General features: G+C 39.2%; 1 protein-coding gene across 6 annotated transcripts in view; it reads left to right on the top strand.

Annotated features, from left to right (window-relative positions):
- cut (homeobox protein, cut) overlaps positions 1-15,944 on the top strand; it is a 167,721-nt gene extending 151,777 nt beyond the window's left edge. For 3 of the 6 annotated variants that reach the window (XM_069119798.1, XM_069119797.1, XM_069119799.1), the window contains exons 6-9: positions 6,740-7,094; positions 7,896-8,556; positions 9,469-9,742; positions 10,086-15,944. In XM_069119798.1, the coding sequence (XP_068975899.1) occupies positions 6,740-7,094; positions 7,896-8,556; positions 9,469-9,742; positions 10,086-11,776 (2,981 nt within the window). In that variant the 3' untranslated portion in view covers positions 11,777-15,944. The remainder of the gene's footprint in view (positions 1-6,739; positions 7,095-7,895; positions 8,557-9,468; positions 9,743-10,085) is intronic. The other 3 variants (XM_069119800.1, XM_069119802.1, XM_069119801.1) reach the window with 3 other exon arrangements.
- The last annotated feature ends 544 nt before the right edge of the window (positions 15,945-16,488 follow it).

The raw sequence follows: 16,488 nt of genomic DNA, 5'->3' as shown, positions 1-16,488 counted from the left end.
ACATAATATATTAGGAGCAGACACCGAGTTATATTGGACGATGATTTTCCGCGAGCAAGGCCGACCATTCCGAATTTCGTTCTCGACAACGCGTTCTCGAGGTTGTTACGGAGCTCGATTCGAAGAAGGAACCCCCGTCGGTGCCTCGCAGTCGCGTATTTCACCGTCAATTAAACGCGCTATATGCAGCCACGCACATCTTGCGCGTGTACGCGAGAAAGAGCCACGTAGAACCGGCGCAACGCGAAAGAGTTACGTTCATTAGCGAGGCTACTCTGGTTCATATAGCGATTTTATCAGATTTTCTGTCCCGGTTGTATCCTTCCACCTCCTGACGCCTCATACAACCGTATTGCCCTTATGGTCGTTCGAGTCCACGGAAATTGCATGGTCTTAAGGTGCATCTTGAAAAACAACCCGACCGTTCCTTACCAGTTGTGGAAATTTCTTTTTAACTTTTTTAACCGTGATTTTTAAACCGTGATTTTTAAACTGTGAAAAGCTCTTTTTTCATTTACTCGAAGGAATTTATGGTATAGGCTAGATTGTCAAAATAAAACCACAGATTCAACAAGTAATGATTTTTGTTTCAGGAAACATGATTTTTCAATTACATCACATCGAAACAAAATAATAAACATAGACAATATCAAAGTAAAAAACACTAACACAGGAAACATGTGAGATATATCGTTTTCGAGATATTATCGATATTATATGAATTCTCATTTCGTACAAGTAAATTATATTCGTGATCAAATCTTTGCTATTTTACTTGGATGCGATACAATTAAGAAATCGTGGTTTTCGAAACAAGGATTATTTTTCGAACCTGCGTTAAATATTCTTCCATTCCTCTTCTCCAATACTGCACATTCGCAATGTCTTAGATCTCCTTCCTGAATAACTAATGAATTTCTTTAATGAAATAATTATTACTGTAATTGTAACACGTGTAATTAATTTCCAATTTCATTTCCAATTTTTTACACAAAAATAACAGTAATAACCATATTATATACAGTCCAAAGAATTCTATTTCCTCTATCATTCTTAACGTTTCCGAATTTAATCTAATCATCTGAACAAAGGAATCTAAATTTTCGATCCTAAAGAAGAGGAAATCGCAATCATTGAAGAACCTTTACCCAAGTTCCCATCGATATCCAACCTGTTCTATTCTCCTCTCTCAACCAAGACACCATTGTTCGCGGTCCAAAAATACAAGGACTAGCAGACGCCAGTTCTCGAGAACCTATTTTTCATCGTTTCTGATTCCTATCGACCTCATAGACACGTGTACTTTCCACGGGTCAGCCAACAATCGCGACTGGCGTAAGAATTCTCGTTGTCGAGAACATAAATCGGGAACACACGTTCCACGTAACAATCGTTTCGTTTCTTAAGGTACGTCATATTCGTTGAAAGGTTCTCACGAAATTGTACCGAAATTTTGTAATCAGCCATTGTCAACGTTCACCGCCATTTATTAGCTTTAAAACAAATTTCATGGCCTGCCTACTGTTTATGGCAGCCGTAATTATCACGAAATATTTTCCATGGAATGTAGGATAAAAGGTAAAGCGTAATATGGATTTCTTATCCGGTTTGGCCATTGTCCTTACGAGAGCCCGATTGTTCTTTCTTTCGACGATTCTTACGAGCCTTTGATGCCTTGGCGCGATCTGAACGAACGAACCGTAACGTTTCATCATCCGGGAGAAACGATGGTGGCAAGACTGCGTGCGCAACGGAAACAACGAGCTCGCGACACCTAGATTATTCTTTGTCTAATTGGCTCAGGCTGGCTCTACTTCGACGTTCAGCGCTTATGAGAAGAAAAGAAAGTTAACACCGAAGACATTGTGAATTAGAAAATAGGGCTGTAGAAAATCTCTTCCTCCAATTTTCACGGAATTGTATTTATGTAATTACTATAATTACAAATTTCTGATAGACACGTGAATGTTGTTTAAACAGTGAAAAATGGAAAAGTTGGCTCCCAAATATCTTTTTCCTAGGAAAAACAAAGACGTTTCTTTGATCCACTTTGATGTAAAGCAATTGTGAAAGCAGATCAAAGCGTGAAGAATTTCTTAAATGCTATTAGCGTCTTTTTTTTTAAATAAATTTCAGTATTCTCATATGATTTCTTCTTCCTGTAAATTTCTTCATTGTTAAGGTAAAAAGGGTGTCATTATGTGGTTCTATAAATTTATGTTTTCTAGCTCTTTCAATAAAGGAAAACTTATCGTCTTTCGTCTGAACTAACATTAATATTTTTGAACCGTATGCACCCAGTATCAACAAAAAGTTTCATAGATTTAAAGTATGTCGTAAATTCATATCGTAGATGTAGCTTTAGAACACGAGCAAATGCGTCGATGAAAATGAAACTGTGAGATATTTATCGTGTTAACAATAATCGTGATATTTACGTATTTACCGGCATTTAAAATAGAAATTTTTCTTTGATACGTTTAAATGCGCAGTTTGATGAAATATTGACGCACGTTCCAATATAGATGTTATGAATATAGATGCGATGTAAGGAACAAGATATTAATGCAGGAACTTTGTGGTAATTGGACACGATAAATCTTTATACGTAATATGTTACGAAGTATCGTTGTTCTCACCGCAATACGTTAATCACCATTCCGTTCGATAACGATAATGTCAATTTCATCAGTGTAAACCGCAAAAAGTCCGCTTACAGGAAAAGGAGTAACGCATAATAACGACCTGGATTCTTTTTATCTCAGCGAAGTTTTTCTGCTGGTAACCAAGTTGAAAACACGTTTTTCACCGATCTGTTCATCGTTACAATGATATATTCGAGACGCAAACGTATCTCGTTCTTTTACAACGCGAAACGTGAACTGCAGCTAAAGATTCGATAGAAAATTCACTTGCATATATACGTTACTCTGATTGGAATTTTCAGTTTCTATTACTAAACATTGGAAATGATGTAAATTGCTATCAGAAACCCCTTGCGATACATGTAATTGAATCGATATTATTAGTGAAACGTTACGAAATTTGCAGATACCAAAATGCATAGAATGCACATGATATACACAAAGATGTAAAATATCCGAAACATATTATTCTTCGTAACGTAATATTTGATACGTAAAACAAACTTTAACCTATTGTTCCTATTGTTCCAATTGTGTCCGTGGAAATACGAATTTGCAGAAAAATCCGCAGTCTACCGTTAAGTCACCTGGCATAGCAGTAACAATTTTGATAATTGATGAAACTTTACAATCAATTTGTACAAATTACAAATTCTTTATCCGACGCAATATTGTGGAATTGTAAGAGAGAAGTCTAAAAGATGACGACATAAAGAAGCTAGTGAAACTTCAGTCGTCTTCAGTGGGTCGTTTCAACTACAAAATGTAGCTGTAAATATAGGTGGAAGTGTATTTGCCGAAAGATCGCAAAATGTACGGATCGAATTTCAATGGCCATTGCCAATCAATCTGGTAAACAGCCGATTCTTTCGTTAAGAGGTTGCCGCAGTTGTCCCACGAAAATGTCGTATGGGCACAGAGAGAAGAAGGTTGGCATAAGTCGAAGTCCGTTGGCACGAATTCAAACATCACGAGACAATACAGGCGTACCAGCATCGTGTGTACACGTCGCGTTCGATTCTTCACAAGCACCGAACGAACCTCGACTGTCGTCATTGTCCCCGTAATGTTTCCACCCACCAACGTTGTCGATTTCTTGAAACATTTCCCGTCGACCAATATTCTCGCAATAACTGCAACATCGGTTTCTTGGATCGCCGTCTACATTCCGACCTTAATGACCAATTAATCTTTCCTTTCTTGCGTTCCGCATTCGACACTGTACTTATTCTTGTTATAAATAAAAAGGGAAAGAAATTTTCGGTTATAGACGGATTTACGATTGAAAGTGTAGAAACTGAGAAATTCGTTTCGTTCGCATGGCGAGATTAAGAGACATTAAGAGGTGAATTATAGATCAGTTTCTGTTGAAAATAACAAAGCAAAGGAGGAACTGTTTTTTTTATCGGCGAATGTACAATGGAAATTATGGATAGCGAAGTATAATATAAGAGTCGATTCATTTATACGAGATTAAAGCAGATTTTCTTTTTTCTTAGGAGTAAAATATAGATCGGTTTGTGTTAAAAAAAATACAGATGACAAAGGTATTTTATTTCATCGACGAACTTGCTACTGAAACTGTGCACCGTTTAGATCGATTTAATTAACAGAGATCTAAATAATAGATTAGATGTTTAAATGAAATGGATGTTTTTAAAAACAGTGAAACGTAGATCGATTATTAATAATCGATACGTTTCTGGGTAAATGTGGAAAAAGAGGCACATTGTGTTTCGAATATCGTATAATCGATACTCGGGGATTGTTTAAGTTTAACATTGTCGAGACACGTGAAAAGGAGACAAAGGCTAGTGGTTCGTAGAACGAGGTACGGTAAATCTGAATAGAAAATAGAGTATTTAAAATAACAGAGTTACAATCTATTTATGTCATGTGAAACATGTCAAAGTGAAAACAGTCAAGCAATGACACCGTTTACAAAGTTCAATCTCTTTTGAATGATTTTCTAACAATTCTTTTCACGATACAATTAAATTCATTGAATCTAATTTCCTCAGAGCTGAGCTAAAGTATTGAAACTTATTTTGTAACGTTCTTTCTTCTACCCCCTTACACGAATACCTATGATAGATTTAAGCTGATGACGATTTAGTGATACACGACATATCATAACACTTCTAGAAGTGGTATTAGCATTTTCTTACTAGACATAGCCAGTGCTAATAGTCTCTAGTATCTTCGTTTCATAATATATTTTTTGATTCCAATAATTGTTTGCTGATCTTGCTATAGCGAAGGCTCGAAATGCAATCTATATTTAATTATAATTTATTTCGAAAACAAAAATTATTACAAAATTTAAGCTTCCTATATCCTTGATCACTTGGAAAATCACTCTTGCAATACACTCTGATATTTTCATAGCTAGTAAATTTTAATTCAAGAGATATTGAATATAATTCTAAACGATAATACGGTTCTAAGTGAAATTTAACATAAAAAAATTAGCAGGAATACACAGAAATTCAAGTTTTCTACAAATTAGTCAACACATGTCGTACGTTAAAATAAAAAATTATAAAAGATCATTATTAATTATCTACGTCCAACGTATCGAGTATAATCTTCTCGTAACTGGTTAAAGAAGTTTTCATCGCATGATTCTCCCTAATCTACCTAACGAGTAACATCTTCTATTTTTCGGCCGTAAACACGTCCGTAGCGAGAATATTTGGTTGAGTGAGAGAGCAGAAAGGTAGCGAAGCAATCAAAGACATGATCGATGGCTCATTCGTCTGAATCTTACGGCTGATTGGTCAATTAGACAGGAAACACGTACGAGAAGTAGACTGTTGGCTACGTGTAAGAGTAGGGAAGGCCACAAGGGCGAGGCTTCGGAAAAGGATATTTTAATTATCGTCGCTGGGTTATGCTTCTGCCTTCGGCTTCGAGCCGGTATTATTGATTTTGCTTGTATTAATTGCATCCACGTTCGATCGAACGTGGAATCAACCCTCGGATCTGATTAGGTTCGTGGGTCTGCTCTTTCCTTATCGAACGTCGTTCGTAACCGACGAAATTAAAAGACACTGATCACCAGGGAATTTGAATTTCAACTTGTTCGTTCTGGCATTCTTTTCGACTCAACCAGAAACGATCGTTAATTCTTTATTCTCCTAAGTAAAATTGTTTCTTGGCTGTTTAAAAATGCTTCTTGTAATTATTGTTTTGTTTAAAATGATTATTTATTGTTTGTCTCAATTTTTTAGTTTTTAATTTTCGACATAATTCTGTTCCATCGACTTCTACTATTTATCATTTCAAACATCCTAACACTTATGAAACAGTGAAAACTTGGAGAGGCATGTAGCGTTATTTTCGATTTCTACTTCATGTAAAAGGTATTGGAAAAGTAAATCAAGAGGCGATTTACGATATGATAATTTACATTAACATGCAAACGATGTAAAACGAATAACAGCTTTTGAGGATTTCTGTAAAATCTACGCCTTGTATTAGGTTGAAACATGCGAAATGTCCATTTGAAATCTTCAGATAAAATCGTCCTACTATTCGCCATCGATCTTCCAAATTTTCTTCTAGTGATACAAACCTGTAAAATAGTAAATGGAATAAAGCTTCGAAGATTTTGCAAAATTTCCAACTATTATATGTACTTACACCGCTAAATACTTTGCAAAAGTAATATTAGGAACGTTATATCGATAAAAAATTCCAGAGACCAGGTATTTCCATCGATAAACAAACTTTAATAAAAAAAAAAAAAAAACAGAAGTAAATTAACTAGAACCAAAGCAAATGGACGTTTCACATATATGAATCGCTAATTCGCCAATTAACTCGACAAAACGAAAAGTAGAGGAAATCGATGATTTTAGTGCTAAAATCTCAAAATTTTCAAAAACTGGAGTTAACGAATTTGGCGTGCGAACGGTTCGTATTACAAACCTAATAAAATCTACAGTAGAAAGCAGAGCGTGGATCCAAGCAGTGAAACCAGCCTCTTACCTCTATTTATATCTTAATCTAATGCATCTTTTCTACATTTTCTACATACCAATAAGACCAAACCGAGTAAGAACGCACCACAAGTTGTGCCTCACCCGTAGAGTATGTTTCAGGCAAGGAGCAGGGAATGCCAGCGTTCGCGCGTGGTCCACAGGAAGGTGGTCCGCCGGAAATGAGTGACGAAAGGTTGGCGCATATCCTCTCAGAATCGGGCCACCTACAGATGAGGGGTGAGCACGAGGTGTCGAACGACGCGGACAGCAAAAGTCCAAATAGAATCGGTTGTCCGAGCCCATTTAACAAAGACAGGCTCGACAGTCAAAATAGGAGACTGAAGAAATACGAGAACGATGACATTCCGCAAGAAAAGGTAGTCAGGATTTACCAGGAGGAGCTGGCTAAACTTATGGGAAGAAGGGTGGAGGATCTACGTGGACCCAGAGAGTTCTCTTCCAGGTGAGGCCCGAACAAATGAAAACGTATCGCCATCACTTGCTGGATTGATTGGAAAATAAGAAAATTAGAAATAGATATAAATATTCGATTTTAAATTTTGTATTTTTATGAACACAATTGAAGAGATCTAAGGAAGGATATCGTTTCGTTTATTGAATATCATAAGAAGAACTTCAATTTGGATATTTGATATAGTTTTAGTTGGTCATATACATTCTAAACATTTTTAATTAAAAATACAATTCCACTATTTATCAACTCCATTAACAAAATCTATAAACAAAATTAGTCTTCCGGCAAAAAACTAAAAGCTCCATCGAATTAATAATTCTCCGTGAAGATAAATATTCAGTGTGCCAAGAATGTGACTCGTATCGTCAACACCTCGCATCATTACTCAATTCCTCTATTCGCGAATCTGAAAACATAAGTCCAAAGAATCAAAACAAGAAACATAATCAATTTAAGAATAAATAAAAAGTAAAAGCACACACGTTACGATGTTAAAAGATGTTCGATAGCGCATCAGGCCGCTATCCATGCGAACCGGTAGCGCATCCCATAGATCATATGAGTCACGGCGGATCGCGGCCGAGCAACAGAGAACTATGCCGAACGGATGACGTATGCGGCTAAAATTAATATGCTAGCTATATTTGTTTCGTTGCTTAACACGAAAATGTCAGGTGTAAACACGGGCTTTTTTGGTCGAAAGCTCGGATTACAGGGCGCAGCTATTGTCAAGCGAGCCGCCGCGATTGATCATTATTGAGGACAGCACGCGACCTCGATTAATTGTAGCGCGATGTTCCCGCACTTTTTCAGCGGCACGCAAGGTGGTCTTCAGGGTATAGAGCGGACGCAGGAGGACATCAGGTTGGCGCTTGACGCGTACCACCGTGAGCTACAGAAACTGAACGCGACACCAGGTCAGAATCCTTCGTTGACAGGACTGCCAGGACTACCTGGCCTGCCTGGCCTCTTGGCTCTACAGCAGCAAGCGCTTCAGCAACATCATCTCGCTACAAACGGTGGTGGTGTCCAAGATCTGAGCCTCGGTAAAGTCGATCCAAGAAATAAGATGATAAACGGAGTGTCCGAGGAGGAGAAAGAGAAGATAGAGGAAGCGATGAGACACGCAGGAAGTGCTTTCTCGTTGGTCAGGCCAAAACAGGAACCTACCACCGCACCCCAATCGACGCCAGGTGGATCTAGCGCGAGTTCACCGCTTGGCAACTCGATTCTTCCACCAGCAATGACACCTAGCGAGGAATTCTCGGGTGCAGCGGCGGCCAGTCCTCTTCAGAGGATGGCCTCTATCACGAATAGTCTGATCAGTCAACCGTCCACGCCTACCCACCACGCGGCCAACCAGAGGCCACTGAAAGCTGTACTTCCTCCCATTACCCAGCAACAGTTCGACTTGTACAATAACTTGAACACAGAGGACATTGTTAAGAGAGTAAGTTGAATCGTAACATTGTTTAGAAGTAGTTGGAGGTGGTCCTCCAAGTATGCCGTTCGAAGGTTACAGATCGGGATTAGAGATAATTCGATTATTCGCTTGCATCGCACGATCGTGTGCATCAGGAAGGAAATATCGTCTTTGCTTTATTGTCGTATTTGCTACATTCTTTTGTCGGGTATTCCCTTGTGCCTCGCCAGTGAACTTCTTCACAACCTTGATATTTAGATTAATTTATGATGTTATGTTTCATTTAGTGTGAAAGAAAAGTTACTTAATCATCAGTAAATTTCGTCATTTCGCTAAGATTTTCACTGATATTTTATTCTGGAAGTTACTATAACTCTATTGTCGCAGTGATCCCGTCGCTTCGTTTAACGAAGTATTTTTGGTACAATTTTGATGCAAGTTTCAAGTAAATCTACTTAAAATTCGAAGTATCCTGATAATTCACGTAATCTATGTTTCGAACGGACGATCCCTAATTTTCAAACGGCAATATATATATCACCAGATATAAGAAGCTTTTAAACAAGATATTCCTCCGACTAAGGAAAAATCAAACAGTGTTTCCAAAAGTAATAGACAAAAGTACAAAAAAAGTTCGCTCGTACTTTTAAGATACATCGATGCACAAACACGTAAAGGATCTATAACAGTAAACGTTCTGTTCTGAACTATTTTTATAGCCTCGTAACGTTCTCTTCTATCTATAGCCATTTTATTAACATTATACATTTCCAGTTTTGTGAAACACCCTATATAAGAAATATACGAGTTATAAGTCTATAAACTTGTTTAAAGTTCGACTGAGTCTAGTTAGAGTCTCTATATTTCTTTTAGCAATTGTTCCTTAGCCTAAAAACGACATTAAATAATAAAATAAAGGATAAAAATTCGTTTTTGCAGGTGAAGGAGCAGTTGTCTCAATATTCGATCTCGCAACGTCTGTTCGGTGAATCCGTGTTGGGCCTGTCGCAGGGTTCCGTGTCAGATCTGCTGGCGCGTCCAAAGCCATGGCACATGCTGACGCAGAAAGGCCGCGAGCCCTTCATCAGGATGAAGATGTTCCTCGAGGACGATAACGCGGTGCACAAACTGGTCGCCAGCCAATACAAGATCGCGCCAGAGAAGTTGATGAGGACCGGCGGCTACGGTGGCCTGCCTCGTAAGTTTAACTCAGGTCAATATAGATGTTTTGTTATTTTACTAAAAACAACATAGTTTGGGAGCTCGATATCTCTGTGTGCCGAATGCTGCTGCCTTAAAAAAAAAAAAAAAAAGGAAACGGGAGAAACAAAAAGCAAAAAAGGAAACTAAAATACGAAGAACATGCGTTGAGTGAAATTGAACGAGTGAAAGATATGTTTGTTGATGAAGGAAGCTAATTCTAAGCATAAAGGAGGGATTTTCTCTAATCCCAGCTTAACGAAGCAACTGACGACTGTCAAAGTGAGCTTTCGGACTATAACTCAAAAGTTTCGTGAGCGACCACCTTTCAGCGTCTCTTTTTCTTCTTTTTGCAGCCTGTGGAACACCAATGAAGCCAATGCCTCCGACGAAACTGGTACAGGAACAGCTACAGAACGCAGCGAAGGCGCAGGCAGCGGCGCAAGCTGCGGCTCAGGCAGCAGCGCAACACCAGCAGGAGAATCAAATGCAGCTTGGTCCACCTCAACAGAGTCCGCAACACCCTCAACACCCACAGCCACCACCGCCAATGATGCTGACACCACCTGGACCTCATCATCCCCATTCTCAGCTCAGCATGCAGGAACTGCAGAAAAAGCAACAGCAGCAACAGCAACAGCAGATGAACCTTCATTCCCCGCATCACCAAATGACCCCATCACCTCTCCGTGGTCTTCATCCACATATCTCGCCGAGTGTATACGAAATGGCCGCGTTGACGCAAGATCTGGACACGCAGACAATTACGACGAAGATCAAAGAAGCGTTGCTTGCCAATAATATCGGCCAGAAGATCTTCGGCGAGGCTGTGCTCGGACTGTCGCAAGGCTCGGTCAGCGAATTACTCAGCAAACCAAAGCCATGGCATATGTTGAGCATAAAGGGCAGAGAACCTTTCATAAGAATGCAATTGTGGTTATCGGATGCGCACAACGTGGACCGATTACAGGCGCTGAAAAACGAACGTAGAGAGGCGAACAAAAGAAGGCGTAGCAGCGGGCCAGGTCACGATAATAGTTCCGACACGTCGAGTAACGACACGGCCGAGTTCTATCACGCAGCGTCGCCCGGACCTGGACCAGCCTCCGCTAAGAAGCAAAGAGTCCTCTTCTCCGAAGAACAAAAAGAAGCTCTGAGGCTTGCCTTCGCGCTCGATCCATATCCCAACGTGGCCACCATCGAGTTCCTCGCTGGTGAACTAGCGTTATCCTCGCGGACGATAACCAACTGGTTTCACAATCATCGGATGAGACTGAAACAGCAGACGCCACACGGTCAGCCGGAGCCTCAATCGCCAAGAGAGCCTGGCCAGCCATTCGACCCAGTCCAGTTTAGATTGCTGTTAAACCAAAGACTGTTGGAGATCCAAAAAGAGAGACTAGGCTTGGGCAACGTGCCTCTGCCTTACACACCGTACTTCAACCCTAATCTGGCTGCCTTAGTAGGGAACGCGCTCAAGGAACAGTGTTCCGGTCTGGATCTTTCTATGAACGCTCTGAAGAGGGAGCCAAACCAAGAATTCGAGGACGAGGATGTGGAAGACGCTATGAGCAATCTCGGTAGCGAGGATTCGGAAGGATCTGCGGGGAGTATAAAGAGAGAACCGGCGGAAACGCCTACAGTACCGGCCACTGTCAGATCAAACAGAAGAAAACCTGCAGCGCCGCAGTGGGTGAATCCTGAGTGGCAGGAACCAGCCAGAACAGGGGACGAAGTGATCATCAATGGTGTCTGCGTGATGCAAACGGATGATTACGGCGTTAAGAGAGAAGCCGAAGAAACGATTAGGGTAGAACCGACTCCGGTACAGGACAGATACGAGGAAGACGCGCAAAGTGACGTGTCTTCTGTGTCTGGAAACAACGGTCAGGACCGAGATAGCCCTCTGCCCAGTCCAAAATCTGGACAGAACAGTCCGGTGACCTCGCCCAGGCCACCCTCGACGCAGCAGACGCAGCAGTCCACCGATGAGAGTCCCAAGGACAGCGTGGTGAAACACGAACCCGAGGAAACGTGGGATTATTAAGGAACTCTCTTGTCGTGATATCGTTACTTTCACAGGATCAAAGAGGGAACGCTAAGAGTGAGGACGTCGAAACATGCCAAAACGATGCTGCAAATCGCATACGGTCCCCGTATCCGCGTGGACCGCGGGCCTAGTTAAGTTCTTAGAGAGGAAGAAAGAACAAAAAAAACCAGTCATAGGATTCGACCAGGCCTGGTTGGTCGATTCCTGCCTACCACGAGGGCATTATCAATAGGGAGGCAAATACAAAGTAGGATACGTGAAATGGTAAATTAAAAGAAACTAAAACGCAAAAAAAAATAAGAAACAAAACACGCATCAGTGTATGAGAATTGTCGGTCGAACTTTTTTCGAAGACTAAACAACCAGACACACGCTGCTTTATCAAAGAAGACGGAGCTCAATCAAAAAACGAAAAAAAGAAAAAAAAGAAAGAACAGAACTGTTTTTCGTAACACACACGTGGTATCTGTGCGAGACGAGGAGTTAGTGATGGTGTGCACAGTTGCTACGTATTCGGCGAATTCGTAATTGTTAAAAGACTGTGACGCGACTGGATAGCCTGGGGGATAAAGAGTAGCAAAAGGCGTTCGTCGCACATTCGCTCGAAAAAATCCGAGGAAACCCTGGCCGCTTCCGTTTTTTCTTCGGTGGATCTCGAGAGAGTTGGATTCAGTTAGAAAAAGATAAAGAGATCAAGAACGCAGTGAAAGAGATTGAAATAGAACCGGAGGAAAGTAAAGAAATAAAAGAATACGATCATCGATCGGTAAAACGGAAATGGCCCGGATTCATAGAGTGCAATCTACGAGTAACCAGAGAGTTGTTAGATCAAATTATTATTAATTTTATCTAATTACGCGACGAAGATGAGCGATTAATAATTATTGCATAATTGTGATTCATGTTATATTGTTTATACACTTCTCCTATCCCAATAGTCGTTAAGCTGTTAATGTTATTACACTCCGCTCTCCGACTACGTACCTTTTTTTGTCTGTTCGGTTAGTAGGCGCGTCATCTTTCGTGAAGAAGGAAAAAGGAAAATAAGGCAACGGTTTAGAAAAGGAAAACGTGTCCTCTCGCTCTTTTTCCTGCTTCTTGCTTGTCCGCCAATCTATGGAATAGTAAACGTCAATCCCTTAAGTAGAACTGGTTAGTATTGTTATATCTATCTTTTTTTCATATTTTATTTGTTTTTCTTTTTATGATGATTCAAAGCGCGTGGTTTTCGTTTGCTGTTCTCGTATGGATAAGCAGAAAAAAGCAGGATCAAGCAAAAAAAATCTGTCCACTTACGAATATATAGTTCTTTATGTTGTTTTTCTTTCTATTTCCGCCTAGAGAATTTGTGAAAAGAGGGAGAGTAAGAAAGATAGTTATACAAAGCGATCGGTGATCGAGGTTATCAGTTACTACCAATTATTAATGTATTATTAGGCTTACGTTATCACTGCTATTTTATTATTATTGAATAATATTATTATTACGATGATTATTATTAATATTATTATTGATTATATTGTATTATTTTATTACCATTCGAATTCTTATCGCGATAACGACACGGCTTCTAAAGCCAATGTGATAGAGCTTATATGCGATGATAAAAGTAAATTGATGAGAAATTAACAAATGAGAGAAAGGGATTGAGAGACTGGGAGAGAGAGAGAGAGAGATTAGAGCGATGTGCCGGGAGGTCGGAGGCCTTCTTTTGTGCGATGAAGATGCGCCGGCATCTTTAAACCGGACGTTATAAAGCGGTGGCACCGTAAAGCTCGCATCCACATGTAAATAGCTGTACAAAAAAGAAGAAAAAAAAAACGACGAAAGAAAGAGAAGAGAAGAAGAAGAGACTCGGAACATGCGAAACATTACACGTACATGATCTTGTATATTATACTTAATTACCACACTTAACTCTCTAATAGCGGTATATTCACAAACACAGAGCTAAGGGCGCGAATAGTGAACACTTAACGCCCCGTTTCCAATTAAACGATCGAACGATAGGTATAAAATCGGTCGTCGTTGAACAACAAATTTTAGGGGTAGTCCCTTTTTAAAATGGACGAACGTATATAATATATATAATATATATATATATACGTATGTGTGTATATTATATATGTACACACATACACACACAGATATGTGGAAACGCGACGTTAAGGCTGTTACACGCAGCGCGACAGGTGAACATAATTACGAAAATTACCGTACACTATCGATGCCTGCGAAGGGAGAGGAAGTGAGGGTGAATGCGTGTGCTTGTATGTGAGAGAAAGGGGCAAAAATTATCCTCGATATTACGAATCAAACTTGTATTTACCAGATTAAATTTTAATCTTCGATTAAATTCTAGTCCGCAATTTAAACGAACGATGGCTAAAGAGAGTAAGAAAGATAGCAGAGTGAAAGAGTGGGAAGGAAGAAAGGGATCGAATGGATGAACGAATGGAAGGAAGGGAGCGAATGAGTGAAAAGAAAAAAAGGCGATGTGCGATCGAGACAGCCAACCAGTGAGAAAAACACTTAAACAAAAAAGGGCATTGCTAATTGAGAGACCAGTGATCCGACATTCTTTCTTTTCGATTTACATTTTTTCGTGAAATCTATAACCATCGGGGGAATAGTGTGAAACTGTATACAAACGCTATTATCATCTTTAAACGCTAATTATCGCTAGTGTCACCCTCATTATTCTTCACGTTATTATTATTAATATTATTATTTTACCATTATTCTTATTATTATTATTTTAATTCTTATTATTTTTATTACTATTACTACCGTTATTATTATTACAATTACTATCATTACGATTATTATCATTACTGCTATCGCTATTATTATTACCTTTTATCATGATTATTATGTCATCGTTGTTCGTAACTTAATGACATCGACCAGTCGCATGGGGCTGTCCGACGATCATCATCAATGGCATCCAAATATAACAGACAATGATAACATGATAATATCAAATCAATAAACTATATATATATAAAGAGCGTGTAACGAAGGGAAACGTAAAGAGAAACGCGTATAAAATAGCCGTGAAAAATCGATTCAGCCCGATGAGACCGTCCGATCGATCGTCAATCTCGTTAGGTTACGACGTCGAAATTGCCGCGAAAAAATGCCGATCGTCGCCGATCGTCGCGCGCAGCTGATCAAACAAAACGTGTAACCGGATCTTCCGGCGACGATCAGCGCCATGGTACACTCCCCTTTCTTTTCTTGCCCTCAAAAAGACCTACACCACCCACACTCCCACCTTTCTCTTTTCACGGTTTATTTTTTCTCTTTTCTCTTGTTTATTCGAACGAGACGCGAGGCATATAGGTTCTTCTGTAGATACCGAATAGACTCTAGATAGCAGATAGCTTTAATTATTTAAGCGGTAAACGGTAACTTTCTTAGGCGAAGCAAAAATCATCCGCGATCTTCGGCTGAGGAATTTGTAATATAGGGTTGAACGCGGAGGTTCGCGCGGACAAAACCGAGCGGGGGTCGCATAAAGGACCACCGAAAGGAGGGAAAATCATATCGTAAACCTAATAATGAATATTTTACAGAAGCGGCGGCGAAATATAGGAGGGAACGAAAGAAAAAAAAACGTGAATAATAAGAGAGAAAAAAAAGAATAAAAATCGTAAGGATAAACTCTGTAGATAGACACGTTCGGAAACATTAAAGAGATACAAAGGAAACAAAAGTGAAATAAGGAAACACAGAGAAATAATAAAACGGTTATCGAGGCTCTTGTACAACGCGCGTGTTTTACGCGCCACACGTGAAATGATCAAAAAATGAATAACAAATTTTCGGGGATAGAAAACAAAAAGAAAAAAAAAAGGTAAAATAGCGACGAGAGGAGCGAGATATTACATGCCGAGAAAGGACATTGTCATTTCAGTAGTGAAAATAATTGTATTTAAAAAAAAAAAAAAACACATGAGACGAAACGAGAGAAGGTTTACCTAACGTAATAGTTTATTGATTTGTATTTCATTTCAAATTGTATTATAGCTTAAAGATTATCCTGTACATTGCATACACATACACACATACACACTCACACACGAGCACTATTGTTTTAAATTGTACGTTTATGATTATTATACGAAGATAAAAAAGAAAAATAAATAAGGTATACAAAGTATTGAAGACACGTGGGAAATTTTATTCTGAATCTCTCGGTCTACGAGAATCTTCGATGATTCCTTTACGGCAGATTTGTAGAAATCGCATCTTCAGAGGCATCGAGCGTATATTTATGTAAAAATCTTCTTTTATATCGTAACGGAATGATTTGAGGCTTTGTAATATATGTTAAACCATCGAAACTATTTGAATTGTTTTAATAGAAAGTAATTAATGTTACAGTAATTTTACGAATTACATGTTTTGTTTTTCGAATGTAGATAGAAATTTTCTAATAAATTATTAGTAAATGAAAACGATGGAATATTTAGAAATACACACAACACTCGATGTCTCGAACGCTACGACTTACTGGTGTACAGATTAATCAATTCCTGTTTGGTAGGGAAACTTGATAAACAGTCTACATCGATCTAAATCCCGCGATAGCGTTAGACACGCAATAATACGATTTAAACACAATACGAATGGAAAATTCTCTTTATTGTATATACGTACATGATTATATTATTCATATCAGTGTCTCCATTCAAGAATTTCTA

This window comes from Bombus flavifrons, chromosome 9 (genome assembly GCF_040668555.2).
Source record: "Bombus flavifrons isolate JBK064 chromosome 9, iyBomFlav1_principal, whole genome shotgun sequence".
Taxonomy (NCBI): domain Eukaryota; kingdom Metazoa; phylum Arthropoda; class Insecta; order Hymenoptera; family Apidae; genus Bombus; species Bombus flavifrons.
This window is presented reverse-complemented; position numbering and strand designations above follow the sequence as displayed.